The 16,953-nt window shown below is 41.6% G+C and overlaps 2 protein-coding genes across 3 annotated transcripts in view; one reads left to right on the plus strand and one right to left on the minus strand.

Annotated features, from left to right (window-relative positions):
• PPP3CB (protein phosphatase 3 catalytic subunit beta) overlaps positions 1-4,480 on the plus strand; it is a 107,639-nt gene extending 103,159 nt beyond the window's left edge. For both annotated transcript variants that reach the window (XR_004001253.1, XR_004001258.1), the window contains one exon: positions 4,441-4,480. The gene's annotated coding sequence lies outside the window, so the exon portion shown is untranslated. The remainder of the gene's footprint in view (positions 1-4,440) is intronic.
• ANXA7 (annexin A7) overlaps positions 1-16,953 on the minus strand; it is a 54,797-nt gene that overhangs the window by 20,860 nt on the left and 16,984 nt on the right. Inside the window, exons 2-7 of the mRNA XM_030569471.1 lie at positions 16,844-16,898; positions 12,204-12,462; positions 9,802-9,909; positions 8,695-8,738; positions 846-948; positions 444-538 (exon numbers count right to left, since the gene is read on the minus strand). Of these exons, the coding sequence (XP_030425331.1) occupies positions 444-538; positions 846-948; positions 8,695-8,738; positions 9,802-9,909; positions 12,204-12,462; positions 16,844-16,897 (663 nt within the window). The 5' untranslated portion in view covers position 16,898. The remainder of the gene's footprint in view (positions 1-443; positions 539-845; positions 949-8,694; positions 8,739-9,801; positions 9,910-12,203; positions 12,463-16,843; positions 16,899-16,953) is intronic.

The raw sequence follows: 16,953 nt of genomic DNA on the forward strand, positions 1-16,953 counted from the left end.
AGTTTGTCTTCCATAGAACACTCTACATTGATTCTTGTTGAATGTTGCACCATTGGTTTCCGAGTGTCTTTCCAATTAATCAAGATCCCATCCCATATGTTAATATTACCTGTCAAAGTATTTCTGATGTCTTCCACCTAGGTATAGTTTGAATTTCATTATGTTCTGCCCTTCAAATAATTAACAAAAATAAAGGAAACTTAATGTTTGGTCCTGGAAAGACACTGCTTGAAAAAATTCCACCAATTGTCAGGGCTGTACTGAAGTTCTAGGAGCTACTGGTAGAACAAGGAATGTAGCTAAGTGTACACAGAAATTTTAAAAACAAAAATCAGGCGCACTGTACCTGGGACTAAAATACCATTACACACAACCAGGTTTGCTAGTGTTATTGTATCACTGCCAATTTCTTTATTGGTTAGAAGAGTAACCAATGAACATACCTTGCCATACATAGTCTTGAAAGCTGCCTTGATTTTTTGCCTTTGATCATTGGAGCGATTGGACACAACATTAATGATAGCCTGCTCATCCGTTCCTAGGAAATAAAAAGGCAATTTCTTACAAGAAAGTATAAACATAATCCTCCAAAACTGTTCATTTTACAATTTTAGAGTTTTAACAAATACAGTGCATATTTTTATACATACATATACAAAAAATAAAAAATGTTGGCCAATATATATGCTTAACATGTACAGTTTTCAAAAACACCAACTGAGAATTAGGAGTCTGAAAACTTTTAACCCAAGATCTATACAAGAAAAGAAAAGAAAAATGCCTTTAACTTTTTGGCTAATAAACATGAACCCTGTAGTAATCACTAAATAAAGATCTTGTCTTACCAAATCCCTTCATAGCCTTGCGCAGTATTTCTGCATCCCTCCCAGCATCAAAGTTAGGCGCAGCTCGAATTGTGCCCTGAGTACTTTGAGTCATTGCTGCAGGCTAAGAATGAACAAATTATGCATTACCAGCCAATTTACACAATGCAAAGTACTAATTTAATGTAGTGTTAAACTTTACAGTTAATATTTCAGAGAGAGATGCAAGGAACTTGTCTTAAGTTTTACCACACACTCCCTGAGAGAGGAACAACCTCTTAACAGAGTTAGGAAGGCATTTTATCGCAATGAACAGTCTTGATCCACTAATGCCAAATTAACACTGTTTTGCACAGTTGCATTGCTGAGGATGTATTCTGGATGCAAACTCAGTGACTATTTAGAACAGAACTGATCTTTCCAGCACATATTGCTGATCTCTAGGGAGCATTCTGGATGTAGCACTTTCACTGAAATCACTGGGCTTTCCAAACAGACCATATGCAGAATACTGAAGAAAGCTGCTGTGTAGGTAAAAGAAGACTGTAACTCTCCTTTTTGCATAGACAGAGTTTCCAAAAGCAAGCTATTAGAGGGCAGATCCTTTCACAAGTACAGAGTCTAAGTAGCTGGCCTGTGCACTGGGGATTCTGCAGGGGCTTAATGGAAAGGAATCCTCCTCTCAAAGCACATTGCATCTGTGCTACTGATTCCCTTCTCTGGCCACGTTAACCACCATTCAATCCACAGAATGGTGGATCCACTACCCCTGTTCCAGTCCTTCCCTGGCCCACTCCAATTTGTCCCAAAGCACACTGGTAGTCTAAACAGAGCTGTGCGCCATGCTGTGCAGTCCCCACACATGCTTCCGCTGCACAAGACAAATGATTGCACCAATTCCACTGCATCTTTGCACCACTATGCTCACATGGGTGGGAAATACACAAGGTATCTGCCGCTATCAAAGGAAAATCATGGCTTCTTGCAGACACCACCACTCCCTCTGTGGAGAAAAGTGGTTCAGGACTATTTAGAAAAGCTGGGTGAGCACAAGTCCATGGGGCCAGATGCACTACATCCAAGGGTGCTAAAGGAGTTGGCACATGTGATTGCAGAGCCATTGGCCATTATCTTTGAAAACTCATGGCGATCGGGGGAGGTCCCGGATGACTGGAAAAAGGCCAATGTAGAGCCCATCTTTAAAAAAGGGAAGAAAGAGGATCCGGGGAACTACAGGCCAGGCAGCCTCACCTCAGTCCCTGGAAAAATCATGGAGCAGATTCTCAAGGAATCAATTCTGAAGCACTTAGAGGAGAGGAAAGTGATCAGGAACAGTCAGCATGGATTCACCAAGGGCAAGTCATGCCTGACTAACCTAATTGCCTTCTAACTGACTCTGTGGATATGGGGAAAGCAGTGGATGTGTTATTCCTTGACTTTAGCAAAGCTTTTAATATGGTCTCCCACAGTATTCTTGCTGGCAAGTTAAAGAAATATGGGCTGGATGAATGGACTATAAGGTGGATAGAAAGCTGGCTAGATCGTTGGGCTCAACAGGTAGTGATCAATGGCTTCAGGTCTAGTTGGCAGCCGGTATCAAGTGGAATGCCCCAAGGGTTGGCCTTGGAGCCGGTTTTGTTCAATATCTTCATTAATGATCTGGAGGATGGCGTGGACTGCACCCTCAGCAAGTTTGCAGATTACATTAAATTGGGAGGAGTGGTACATATGCTGGAGGGTAGGGATAGGATACAGAGGGACCTAGACAAATTAGAGGATTGGGCCAAAAGAAATCTGATGAGGTTCAACAAGGACAAGTGCAGGGTCCTGCACTTAGGACAGAAGAATCCCATGCACTGCTACAGACTAGGGACCGAATGGCTAGGCAGCAGTTCTGCAGAAAATGACCTAGGAATTACAGTGGACGAGAAGCTGGATATAAGTCAACAGTGTGCCCTTGTTGCCAAGAAGGCTAACGGCATTTTGGGCTGTATAAGTAGGGATCTACTGGCAATGCCAAGAGACGTGATCATTCCCCTCTATTGGACATTGGTGAGGCCTCATCTGGAGTACTGTGTCCAGTTTTGGGCCCCACACTACAAGAAGGATGTGGAATAATTGGACAGAGTCCAGCAGAGGGCAGCAAAAATTATTAGGGGGCTGGAGCACATGACATGAGGAGAAGCTGAGGGAACTGGGATTGTTTAGTCTGCAGAAGAGAAGAATGAGGGGGGATTTGATAGCTGCTTTCAACTACCTGAAAGGGGGTTCCAAAAAGGATGGATCTAGACTGTTCTCAGTGATACCAGATGACAGAACAAGGAGTAATGGTCTCAAGTTGCAGTGGAGGTGGTTTAGGTTGGATATTAAGAAAAACTTTTTCACTAGGAGAGTGGTGAAGCACTGGAATGGGTTACCTAGGGAGGTGGTGGAATCTCCTTCCTTAGAGGTTTTTAAGGTCAGGATGGACAAAGCCCTGACTGGGATGATTTAGTTGGGGATTGGTCGTGCTTTGAGCAAGGGGTAGGACTAGATGATCTCCTGAGGTCCCTTCCAACCCTGATATTCTATGATTCTATTATTACAATTTACTGTAAAAGTGTGAAGCTTCCTGACAAAATATCCAACTTCTTTCAAAAATACTGACTATAAAATATGCTAACTTTGCATTCTTTGAAAGAGTGGCTAATTATGATAAATGGTGCCGGGTATGATCAGACACCTAGTGATCCATGCTAGTAAAGAACCCAAGTCCGCCTATAGGATTGGTTTGTTCTTTACGTTTTACATGCAGTACTAAGGAAACTTCAAGGGTTTCTGTGGTGTTACAGTCAGTGTACCTTAATTGTTATGAAGGAATAATCTCAGCATGTAGAGCCCTGCATGCATGCTACCTGAAAATATACACGGGCATCTGTTTCGGTTGCATGGAACTGTGCCCTACTAAGTATCTATCTGTGGGATTTACTAAGCAATATGTTTATATGGCACTTGTAATAAAAACAATCCAAAGGAAACCAGCTTAATTGTTACTATCTCTGGTGCACAACTAACATACACAGGTCTCTTAAATAAGCAGGCAGTTTTTAATGTATACAGTAGTCAACTGAGCATCCTTAGAAACTTATGTAATCAAGCAGCTAAAACAAAATGGGTGAACGTCACAAAGGCGCTCTGCCCCCATAATAGCTCTAAATAGGGATTCAAGTGTGGAAAAACACACGTGACATGACTGCATAGTGGAGGGGGAAAGAGAGATGGAGTCTCCATATCCTATGCATGTCAAGAGAGAACACTCCACACCTGCTTTGATTTTGGTGATAAGGATAGTGTCCACTGGATCTATACTTACATGGATCCAGTGACTGGGAACCTCTGCATAGGGTGCAGTGATCCTTCCTACAGGCTATAGGCCTGAGTATTGGCCCCCAAGAGAGCAGAGCTACAGCCCTGCAGCTAGCCTCTGGCTTGGGGTGAGTAACTTTCATACTTTCACACCCCCATCCCAGACTTTATGCAAGATAATGTCTTTACAGAGGAATCAGGAATTGCATTATCGGTGCTTGCTTTGATGTACTTCTGGCCTTAATCTTTCTTAATATTTTTTAATCTGCAGTTAGAATAGTATGTTGCCGATGGTGACCAGATGACAAGAACAAAATATCGGGATACATGCGGGAGAGGGAGGCCACAGCTGAAGCAAAAAAAACAAAAAAAAAAACGGAGTGCAAACTATCGGGACAAATGGCCTCCCGACCATACATCGGTCAGGACACAGAACAAAAACTAATTATCGGGACAGCCCCAATTTTATCAGGACGTCCAGACACCTTAATGTTGCCAGTTTGCATTGTAAGCAATATGTCATCTAAACAAACATCTCTGGCCTTAAAAATAAAGTCAGAGAGCCTATAACCCTCAAACACATATATAAAATGATTGACACATCTGGTTGAGTCTAATATTAAAGTGTGGGTGCATCCAAAGTAAACCATCATTTTGCAGCATCTTAAAAAAAGCTTCCAAACTAAAAGAAAGTTATATGGTAAGTGAAAAATCAAAGGGAAACGATTGTGAAGTAATACCTATATTATAACTATATTCCACTGTCCTCCCTATTCTAGTCTGGGTGTATTTTCAATTAGTGTGTTTCATGTTATTTTCCATAGTCCTTTGGGGCACAGATTAATGAAGAAATTTGTCATATATTATTCTCATGCTGCTAGAAAGATGTTTTGAGACTCCATGCTGCTTACATCATTTACTTTGCATTATGCTCCAAACCACCTTTAACAAAATGATGGTCCAGATGTTTCAGTACAAAAGCATACAGACTTGGGACTAAACACTTATTGTGTCAAAAGGCAGCTACTAGTCTTATTGTGTTTTTTCATGCACACAGGTTCAATTAATCAGATTTTTAAAGAATGTTGTTTTCCAAATAATTCTTTAAAATTCTGTTCTTATCAGTAGGATTTGATAGTTCATTCTAAATTCTCAGGGAAAGAGGAAAGCCTCACATGCAGTTAAAAATTCATTATGATGTAACTCCTAAACTTTTCCTTGATTTATTTTCAAAGGCTGTTGGAAAACCTGAAAAGGATTCAGAAAAGAGTGACTAAAATTAGAGGTCTGGATAATGTGGCTTACATAAAAGACTTATGAAGCTCTATCTATTTAGCTGCTCAAAGAGAAAATTATGAGGTGACTCAATCACCGTCTATAAGTACCTATATGGGGAAAAGATTCTGATAGAAGAGGACTCTACTCTAGTAAAGGCATAACAAGAACAAATGATGGGAAACTGAAACTAGATAAATTAAAGTGAAACGAAAGTGCAGATTTCTAAATTAAGGTACTTAATCACTGGAACAGCTTACCAAGAGATGTAGTGGTTTCCATCACTTGAAGTCTTTAAATCTATATTGGATGTCTTTCTAATTATGTTCTAGCTCTACCACAAACTATGGGCTTGATGAAGGAATTAATGGACAAAACTCTGTATCCTGTGTTACACAGGTCAAACGAGATGTCCATAAGGGTTTCTTCTTCTGGCCTTAAAATCTGTGAACATTTATAATCTTATTGTTCAGAGCTTCATTAAATATTAGCATGGTACAGAATTTACAGTCAGATTATAAATCTGGTCATTAAATTGCCAATGCTTTGTTTTTCTGTTCTAAATATTACCATATAACCTAAGAGTCAGTTGTCTGAATAATGTTATGTATGTAACCATGTCCAACCACATGGACATGGTTATATACATAACATTCCCCTCATTCTCATTTGTTGTGTCATGTTTATAATCTAGTTTGTAAATTCTTCAGGGCAGGTACTTTATCTAACAATCTGTTCTGCGAGACACCACGTACACCTTTGGTCTTGGTACAAATAAGCTAGAAAAGAGGTTTTTAAAATTGCATTAAAGCATGGGTTTGATTGTAGTCACTTGCTAAAGGCATAAAGCCACTTCTAGTTTCAAAGTCATCCATCCCTCCAGGATGGCAGATATGGCCTGCTCACTAATCGATGACACTTAGTACCACTGCAAAAAGACAGCTACTGTCAAAACCTGGCTTAAAGATTATTTGGGTACCTATTTCATATTACATATACATATACATATTCATATACATACACACACACCCTCTACCCCGACATAATGTGGTCCTCGGGAGCCAAAAAATCTGACCGTGTTATAGGTGAGGCTGTGTTATATCAGGGTGGGGAGAGGAACCGCTCCCCGCCCCAGCTCACCTCCGCTCTGCCTCCACCTCCTCCCTGAGCATGCCACTGCCACTCTGCTTCTCCCTCCCAGGCTTGCTGCGCCAATCAGCTGTTTGCCCAGCAAGTCTGGAAGGGGGAGGAGAGAAGCAGAGCGGCAGTGGCACGCTCAAGGGAGGAGGCAGAGATGAGCTGGAGCGGTTCTTCTGTGCCACCCTGTTACTTGCTGAGGCCCTCCCTGGGGCTCCCCCACCCCAGCTCACCTCCGTTCTGCCTCCTCCCATGAGTGTGCCGCAGCTCTGCTTCTCTCCCTTCCCTCCCAGGCTTGCTGTACCAATCAGCTGTTTGGCCCAGCAAGCCTGGAAGGGGGGGAGAGAAGCTGAGCTGAGCAGCGTGCTCGTGGGAGGAGGCGGTGGAGTGGAGATGAGCAGTTCCTCTGCACACACACCCCTTACTTGCTGCTGCTGCTGCCGCCCCCCTGCCCCAGCTCACCTCCACTTCCCACGAGTGTGCCGCAGCTCCGCTTCTCCTCCCTCTCAGGCTTGCCGTGCCAACAGCTGATTGGCGCAGCAAGCCTGGGAGGGAGAAGAAGCGGATCTGTGGCACACTTGTGGGAGGAGGTGAAGCGGAGGTGAGCTGGGGTGAGGGGGCCCCGGGGAGGGCCACAGCAAATAACGGGCAGGCGCAGAGGAACCACTTGTGGTAAAAGGAATTTGGATATAATGAAGTAAAGCAGCCCCGTCCCCTGGAGTGCTGCTTTACTGTGTTATATCCGAATTCACGTTATATCGGACCGCATTATATTGAGGTAGAGGTATAGTATTTTGTATATGGCTTAGACAAGCTTTGTTTAACTCCTGTTATAATAGACATCAAATCTCTTTTCTATCCCTCTCTTCAATTTAAGTATTAAAATCTTTATTAAAAAAATAAGCACCTGCTTTATATTGCTGAAATTCTATTTATGACAAACTGCTGTTGTGCATATCACGTGGAACATCAAAGCAAATTGCACCACAGGTTTACCTTAAAAAGGTGTAGATTTTTTAAATTATTATAAGTAGTAAGTTAAAAAACACTTCTTAAGTACTGTTTTTAGAATTTTGAAACATACCATTCCAATTATTTTTATGTTAGGATTATTATTGCTTTTTGAAAACACTTAATGGAAAAAACTGTTTACTGCACTAGGTTTCTGATAGAAATAAATTTTAAAAAAAGAGGCTCAAACTAAGTGATCGATAATAAGGTCAACTTAAACAGCAGGTGTAGCTAAATTTGCATTTTGTTTTCCCACAAATTACCACAATCTGTCTGTTTTTTGTTTTTGTTTTTTGCCCACCCAATTCTGCCTGCTATTATGACAGTGGATCCTGCAGGACTCTATCGCAGACTATCTTTTGTACAAGTTTTTTTCCTTCCCCTGCATTGCGTATAACAACAACACTATAAATTATTTCAATTGCCCAGCTGTGCTATATTGTATTATTGGCAGTGCAAATGGTAAACCCATGAACAAAAAGGTGTTTTTCCATTGAAGGAAAGTTAGCTATTTTCAAGACTGTTTGACAAAGTAGAACAAATTTATACCTCTCATACCAGCCAAACTTTCCCCAAAAGGTGTATTAGTTAAACTGATTACAAGTAACTGATGTGATAGCGGATTTTGACACATTCTGTAACTGGAAATAAGAAGCCATTCATTTTGAAAACTTTCAGTCAAATTCTCATCACAGTGAAGTCAGTGGCAACACTGACCAAGATTGGACCTTTATACCCAAAAAAAGGGAAGGTCAAGCATGTGCTATTCAAAAATAGAATTAGACACATACTGCAGTATTTGGTAACATAATAATACTCAGGATTGCAAAGCGAATCTGCTTTACATGTTTCCGACACACTCAATGCGTTTGAGTATACAGGACTGTATCCTCTCATAACAGTTCTTCTGATATCATATTGCACATAACACAAAGGGTTATTACTGAACAGACTGTAACATTGCCTGCAGAATTACTGCCAACATCTCCCCTTCTCTGCCCACCACCCACCCATCCAGAACTATTGTAAAGAGACAGTCATTTTCCCCATTAAAACTGCAATGTAGTGCTCAGTTTTATTATGAAAGTAGTATAATTCATACCTGACTAGGCATTGAGGAAGGTACTTGTCCACCAGGGTATCCCACTTAAAAGGAAAATTTTAAAACAAAGCAAAAGAAAAAGGTACAGAGTTAATATTGTACAATGTATCATCTTATTTCATAATGCATCATATTACACATCACCTTTGCATACATAATCTCTGTTTTCACGCACGAAGTTGCCTATGATACTCAGCAAACTGCAGGTCTTGTGGAAACCATGGGAATGACTAGCAATAGCCAATAAGCCACAGGAGTGGCTCAAGTACACACACTGGTAAGAAAGCATTAAGAGTGCTAAGTAATTTTACTAGTGCTGTAGGAGCTAGTGAAATCTCTCCCTTCTAACCCCTGCTCCCTATGATAAAAGCCAGGAAACCCAGAGCTAAGGAACAACCTGTGTCCTAAAGGAGCTCAGCAGTTCAGTATTAAAGATATTCTAATTACTACAGCTGACTAGAGTGAAGAGTAAAGGGGTTGGACTATATGACCTCCTGAGGTCCCTTTCGACCCTGATATTCTATGATAGTTGCTTAGCTGGCAACTGAAAATCCTTAAAATGTCCTTGATACACATCATTTGCATTCACTGGGTTGCCTTTAAGCACCTGCCTACCCTCCTTTAAAACTTCCCCCTACTCCTAAGTGCTTAGTTCAGTGTGGGCATAGAGATTTACTCTTACTGTTGAGCACTGTACATATTTCTCAGGGCTATGCAGAAGCCTCTCCATACAGGCACTGATCACTAGTGCACTCTGGTTTTCCCAATTCATCAATGGCCTTCAGGATCAAGCAGCAACAGCATCCCAAACACTATATGAAAATAAACAGCAACAGGAAGTGTGCCTTTTCTGATATATGTAGTATTTATTTAGATTTGAGTTCTCCTGTCAATCCGTCATTGGTCTTAGAAATCATCAGGAGTTGTCTGTCCTTCATAAGAACATACATAGCATCCAACTGCAATAGCTAGGAACAACAGAGGGAGCTGAGGGCATAATTTCAGTTTCTTAACCTGAAATTCCTTGGTGCAACTCTTAAGTATATGACTTTTTTGGTATCTGACTAGGATGGCACACACAGGCACACGCACACTTCAATTACCTACCTGGTATTTGTGCTGGTCCACCTCCCACATAGCTTTGAGATGAAGGTTGAGGATAACCACCAAAGCTAGATCCATTAGTGGGGACACCAAATCCAGGACCTGTAGGAGCTAGAGGGGAAAAAAGGAGTAAAAAAAATAGAGGTTTTTTTGGTAATTTAAATTTTAGTTGATTTATAATAAAAACAGAGTAGGATGTTGTGTAATGCAACTGTAACTAAAAATCTTTGGACACAGACAACAATATCCTAGTAATTTATACAAAGATTTGAAAAGCTACCACCATGCCTCATGAGTTCAGACACCAGATTGGAATAAAAGTGGTAACATTTCTGATTTACCTTCATCTCCTTCAGAAATAAGTCTGTGTAGCTTTCGGGTTGGATTTATTTAGGTGAAGTGTATTGAGAAACACATTTGGTTTTTTCCTTTGGAATAATATTAGACTTGGGAAAACAAATGTATGTTTACTTCATAAAGCTTGCGGTTTGACCTTTGGGAATTGTCAGACAAAAGCAATAACACTAGTTTGTGGGTGCAGGGGAAAAGGGCTTTCCTGAGAATTCTGTTTGGTTATTCAAAAACTGATGTGTCAGAGTTTGGCTCTGGAGAGAAGCAGAGCAGGAAACAAGAAATAATAAATGTACACCTAGCACATGTGGTCTAGGTAAACAATGCAAATTGACAGCTAGTGCAGATGAGAATTATTATTTTTTAAATGGGAATGAGGTAGAAAAGGAGCATGAACAACAACATACATTCAGTGCTTAGAGCCTTACCATCAAATATAACAAAACTTCTGAATCCACAGCAATAATCCTAAAGCCCTTTCCCTAATGAAATGTATAATATTAGAATACATTTTTTTCACACATCTATATAGTCTCTTTGATTAGAGCTGTGACAAAGTTCCTCCTCTACTTTGGTGGGTCCTGCGCTTATTAGCAGATTTGCTCACCTCAGTGATCTTCCCCACAGTCTGAATCAGCTACTTCTGTGTCTGATCAGGAGTTGGGAGGCTAGGGGGGAACCTGGGCCCGCCCTCTACTCCGGTTTCCAGCCCAGGGCCCTGTGGATTGCAGCTGTCTATAGTGCCTCTTGTAATAGCTACAACTTCCTAGGCTACTTCCCCATGGCCTCCTCCAAACACCTTCTTTATCCTCACCACAGAACCTTCCTCCTGGTGTCTGATAATGCTTGTACTCCTTAGTCCTCCAGCAGCACACTCTCTCCCTCTCAGCTCCTTGCGCCTCTTGCTCCCAGCTCCTCACATGCACTTCCTCTCCTCTGGCTCCTTCCCACCTGACTGCAGTGAGCTCCTTTTTAAACCCAGGTGCCCTGATTAGCCTGCCTTGATTGGCTGCAGGTGTTCTAATCAGCCTGTCTGTCTTAACTGATTCTAGCAGGTTCCTGATTACTCTAGTGCAGCCCCTGCTCTGGTCACTCAGGGAACAGAAAACTACTCATCCAGTGACCAGTATATTTGCCCTTTACCAGACTCCTGTATCCCACTGGTCTGGGTCTGTCACAGAGCATAAAGCATTTGATAGCTATTAATTAAATGAGACTCAATAGCATAATTACTTACCCATTATCTGAAATGGAGGCACAAAAAGATTAAGCAATTTGACCATGGTCACACAGCATGTCAATGGCATAACTGGAAATATGCCTCCTGCCTCTTCACCAAATGCTGGAGCCACCATATAGGCTGCATTTCAGAGTCGGGAGCCAATTCCAAGGACAGACCACCAGAACCGACAGCTGAAAGACCTTCATGTGCTTTCAGAATTTTGGTTTTCTATCATACCTGGTTTCTATCAGGAACTCGTTTAAATTAATTTTCTGATTTTTCCCCTTCCAATGTTCTCACCTCACCATGCTCTCTAATAGCTGCTCTTTGGCTCCTTCCACAGCTCTCCTCTGCCTTTTCTCTTTGAGCACAAACACTCACTCTCTCCCTCTCCCCCTCCTCCCACCTACCCTCCCTATTCTCCTGTTCCCACCAAGTTCCACCTCTGCCCTGCTGCCAACAAAACCCAGCTTGCTGATCGTGACTGGACTGGTGACAAACTCTGCCTATTCCTCTTCTTCATCCCTTCCTCTAACCTCAATTAAAAACAAAACAAACCTACTCATTTGTTTGTATTCCTATCCCCTACCCTTTTGGATCATTAGATTGTAAACCCTTCAGGACACTGGTTGCTTCTTTCCACATCTGTATAATGCCCAGCACCTTGGTGCTATTGTAATATTAATATTGCGTACTCCACAGAACCGAGCCGAGTGCCAGTCTCCTGCAATAACCACTAGACAAAGCTTCTTTTATTTTTTGTATTTTCTGAACCAAATACAGGGACTGATTATGATGGAAATAACCTGTGAACAGGGTTCTTGAATATTACCTCCGGGATAAGATGGCATCCCCCCAGGTTGGGGAGCTCCAGGGTAGCCCCCCCCAGGTTGGGGAGCTCCAGGGTAGCCCCCCCCAGGTTGGGGAGCTCCAGGGTAGCTTCCAGGTGCAGGGTATCCTGCAGCTCCTGGGAACCCACCACTCGGTGGCGCTGCAGGATATGCACCACCTCCCACAGGAGGGAAGCCTCCAGGAACAGATGGATAGGGATATTGACCAGCAGGTGGATAAACAGACTCTTGTCCTGTAGGCTGAAAACAGAAAATGGAGAAAATACTTGTGTATCTGCTAGAGACAGACAAGGGAATAAACACTCTCTCTCTCTCTCTAGCTACCAAAGTATGCACAACTTAATTAACAATAAAGTCTGACTTAACAAAGAAGAGAAATTCAAAAATCTGCATTGATGAACTTGCTTTAACTCTTGTTACTGGGTTAAAAAAAAAAAAGAAACAGTACTGTTCTGGACACATCAAAATGTATTTGCCTTGTCAAGTGTGAGCCTGATCTTTAACACACTAACAGCAAGACCAGCAGTAAATGAAATACAGGTCTTGAAACAAGCACATTCAAAATTGAGTAGGGTCTCTCAGGGAAGTTCCTATGGGTTAATAGCCATGCATGAGATCTCAGAAATATGCAATCCAAGAGTTACTGAAACTATATAAACCAAACTGGTTCATTGTAAATCAGTTCTGGACAGGTGCCACTCCCAAACACAGCCCACACATTATGCACAGTTCATACTCACCACTTCCTGGGATTCGGTTTTATTAACAGAAATTAACAATACAACAAAATTCTATTCAAACCTTCTCAGGCTTGGCTGCTCCCAAGATTCCTACCTCTGGACGGCTCAGCTCACACATTAGATTCTTCCTGCCCAGAAAGCCACTCCCACCTCCCTTATATTTACTTCAGAGAGTCAGCAAAATACACTTAAGCCTTTCCCAGCAGAAGCAAAACCTGCTAGCAAAGTGGGGTATTTAGGAAAACACTGTCAGTATGACTTCATGACTTCAAGGCCTGTTGGAACAACACAGAGGCCACACACCTCACCTTGAAGTAATTGTAATGTAAATTTCTAGCTGACAAACCTAACACTAACAGTGCAACTAATTTTAGGCAAAATAGCAATCATTTCACATTTTAAAATATTTTAATCCTAGCAAAGCAATAAATCCACAATGAATAAGCTGCAATATTTCAGTACAAACTCAAATTAAGATCTTCCAATCAAGAAGATCTTATTCCAATAAGATCTTCCAATCAAGTGTGTTTCTGGGATTGAACTTTAGCATTTCAGAATCCAGTGCAGCACTTTTGCTCATGAAAATAGAGGTTTGTAACAGACAAGGCTGATAAAGCCCTTAACTATAGCTGCACAAAGGGTGCCACTAGAATTGTTAGGACACATTCTGAAGATATTAGCAGATCACTGTACATAAACGATAAATGCAGCTGTGTTGTATGCACAGTATTTGAGTTTGCTGCATATGAATTATTTTTATCACGTCACAGTTCTCAAACTAGCTTAAATTTTCCAGTGCAGCTCATCCACCCACAGGCTTCTAGATTTGTTTTTGATCCTCTTCTGCTGGATTTAAGTTTGTTTTGAAGCTTTTCAGAAATGAAGACCATATAACATTCAAGGCTGCACTGTTAATCTCTATTTCCTAGGCTGTCATGAGCTATGTTTTGAAGAACGGTGACAAGACTTTTGAAATCAGTGGAATGATTAATGATACCTGAATTCAAAATTTATCTGAAAATCTTTATTGATCAAAATACATGTTACAAATGAAGTGTTTTCACAATCTAAATTTGACATACAGTATGCACTTGTAGAGTACATGTGATGGGTCTAGCAATAATGCTAGGTAAAAAGTCTTCAGTAAAGTTGGGAATGCTACTGCAAAAATTCTCTTACTCTCTTCCTTTTTTGTTACTGATGCCCAACTCCTTATATGCCATATATAAGTCATCAGGAATTTCCAATTTAATATTATTTTAAAGGGACAAATCCACTTTAAAAAAAAATCACACTTCTGTCTGAAAACTTTTTGCATTATAATATAATAAACTGTTATAGTAAATGCCTAACATTACTATAACTGAAAGAGTAGAGAAAAGGTATTTGCTTCTTTCAGATGTGTTTTATTTGTCCATCTTGACAGCACTTTGGATATAGTCAGTTTCATGGTTTCCCCTGTTTGTATTAATCTTTCACACAGAAAGTGGGTAAAGAAAACACATTTAAAAAAAATAATATATGTGATTGACAAGACAAGGCAGAAAGCTTAATGACAGGTGTAGTATCTGAAAATACTTTCAACTCATTTTTTGAATTTGACCAGATTTCAAGCTGTGTACTTTTAAAGTACCAACATAACTTTTCATACTATGAATGTTTACCAACAATAAACCCTCAGTTAGAGATTTTTCCTTAAAAAAAGCAGGGTCTGGTTTTCAGATGTCCTGCACAATTTCAACTTCAGTTGGAATTGCTGGTGCTCAGCACCTCTGGGAAAAAAAGTTTGGTTCTGTTTGTTAAATGGAGATTTGATCTAACAGCATTCAGCTACTCTTCCACTTCTTAACTCGAGACAGAGGCTGCTGGTAGTATTAATGGCTGGGCTCAGAGGGAGAGGATGCGGGTATCTGAGCTGGGGGGCCCCACAGCTGGGCTCAGCGGGGAGAAAGTGTGGGTATCTGGGCTGCAGCTAAGCTGTGGGAGCGAAGGGGGTTGGGTGTGTTGGCTGGGGGGGGAGCAGTTTTAGGTGTCTGGCCCCCTAGCTGGGCTCTGGGGAGGGGAGAATGGTGCGGAGAAACAGGAACTGGGTTGTCACTGGGGTTTCTTTAACTCTCTACTCCTGGGGGAGTTTGTGGGTGTGTGTCTGTATTGCTGATAGATATTCTGAAATAAATTACCTAAATAATTGAAACTGGTGTGATTATGTAGTATTATTTTGACAAATAAAATTTGCAGAATTTTAAAATATTGTGGGCAGAATTTTTAATTTTTTGGTGCAGAATGCCCCCAAGAGTATTCAGTGGAATCTTAGATCATCCACTCATGAGTTGCAAAGGGAATGAAGTCCCACAGCCAAACGGCCAAAGGACAAGACAAATTAGCCAAACTGCTCCGTATCCTCAGCAAAAGACAAGTCCTCATGGTGTATGAGCAAGAAGCTAGATTTTCAAATATGTTCATTACCCACAGCTCTCACTGAAATTAATGAGAGCTGCAGTTTGCTCAGCACCTCTGAAAAATCAGGCCACAGACCTACAGGGTATTACAGCTGAACCTGAACCACGACCAGATGTGTGAACTCCAGCAAAGACTGATCTAGATTCAAATATCATCTGTATAATAGGCTGAAGCAAAACCCCAGATCAGAAGATCCTTGAACTCTATATACATGGGGAGTGAGTAACAAAGTTTGGATTCAAATGTAGAGCCAAACTACTGAATAAATACTGCTCTCATGACAAGAGGCACAAGACTATCCAGGAAAACAAAGAAAAATCAAGAGAACTGACAAGAACAAAACAAAAAGAATCACCAAAACTGAGCCAAGCTTCTCTCAGCCTAGCATATAACAAAAGAACTGTCTCTTTGGAGACCAGGAAATGCCCTCAATGCACATTACAGGAACATGCTTTGTTACCTCAATGGACAGGAAAGAATTCTTTACTGCATTAGATTATCTGCACTCGAGCTCATGAACATCTTGAGGGATGATGCTAGAGACTGTAAATCTAAAAATAATATCCTGCATGAAAGTAATGACTATGGGCATGGCTACACTTGCAGATGTAAAGCACAGAGTTAAACCAGCCTTTGGAAACCACAGCAGGGAAAACGCTGCTGTATGTTTACACTGTCAGCTGCAAGTGGACTAGCGTGGCCACATTAGCAGCTCTTGCAACGCCACAAAGAGCAGTGCATTGTGGTAGCTATCCCGGTGTGCAAGTGGCTGCAACATGCTTTTCAAATGGGGGGGTGGAGTGTGACAGGGAGTGTACTGGGTGTATGTGGGGGGAGAAACTGTGTTTTGGGGGGCAGTGTGTCAGCATGCTGCCTTGTAAGTTCAGACAGCAGCAGACCCCCCCTTCCTCCCGCCTCTCTCTCTCACGCACACTCACAACAACAGCATTCCACAGTAACGGCTTGCTTTGTCCTGGAGCAGATAAGAATGCTGGCTGTCAGAAACGGAGCTTTGAAAGGAATATCTGCACGCCCGCAGCTGAGTTCACAACAATAACAAGAGTGGCCACTTGACTTCAAGGGATTATGGGACATTTCCGGAGGCCAGTCACAGCGCAGTAATGCAACACGCTGTCCCACACTGACGCCTGGGTGTTTCAGCCAGGGTGCAGCAAGCTTTATGCTTCTCGTGGAAGTGGATTATCAGTAGCGCTCCAGCTGCAGAGTCCAGGCACTCTAAGTGCCTTGCCAGTGTGGACACCTCAGGAGTTAGAGCACATTAAAACAGCCCCAGGGGCCCTAACTTGCAAGTGTAGCCAAGCCCTAATATTCCCTCAGCACATGGCATGACAGAGGAGAAAGTCACAAGAGTGTGGCCTATACTGCAAGTACAAGGCATTTAAAAAACAGGACATACTTACAGGGTATCCAGGGAAAGCAGGATAGCCTGAAGGAGGATAGCCTGGGTATGACATTCTGAAAAAAAAGAAAAAAACAACAACATTTTCAGTGACAAGCTTTTGGATTTAAA

Source organism: Gopherus evgoodei, chromosome 7 (assembly GCF_007399415.2).
Source record: "Gopherus evgoodei ecotype Sinaloan lineage chromosome 7, rGopEvg1_v1.p, whole genome shotgun sequence".
In the NCBI taxonomy this organism is placed as follows: Eukaryota; Metazoa; Chordata; order Testudines; family Testudinidae; genus Gopherus; species Gopherus evgoodei.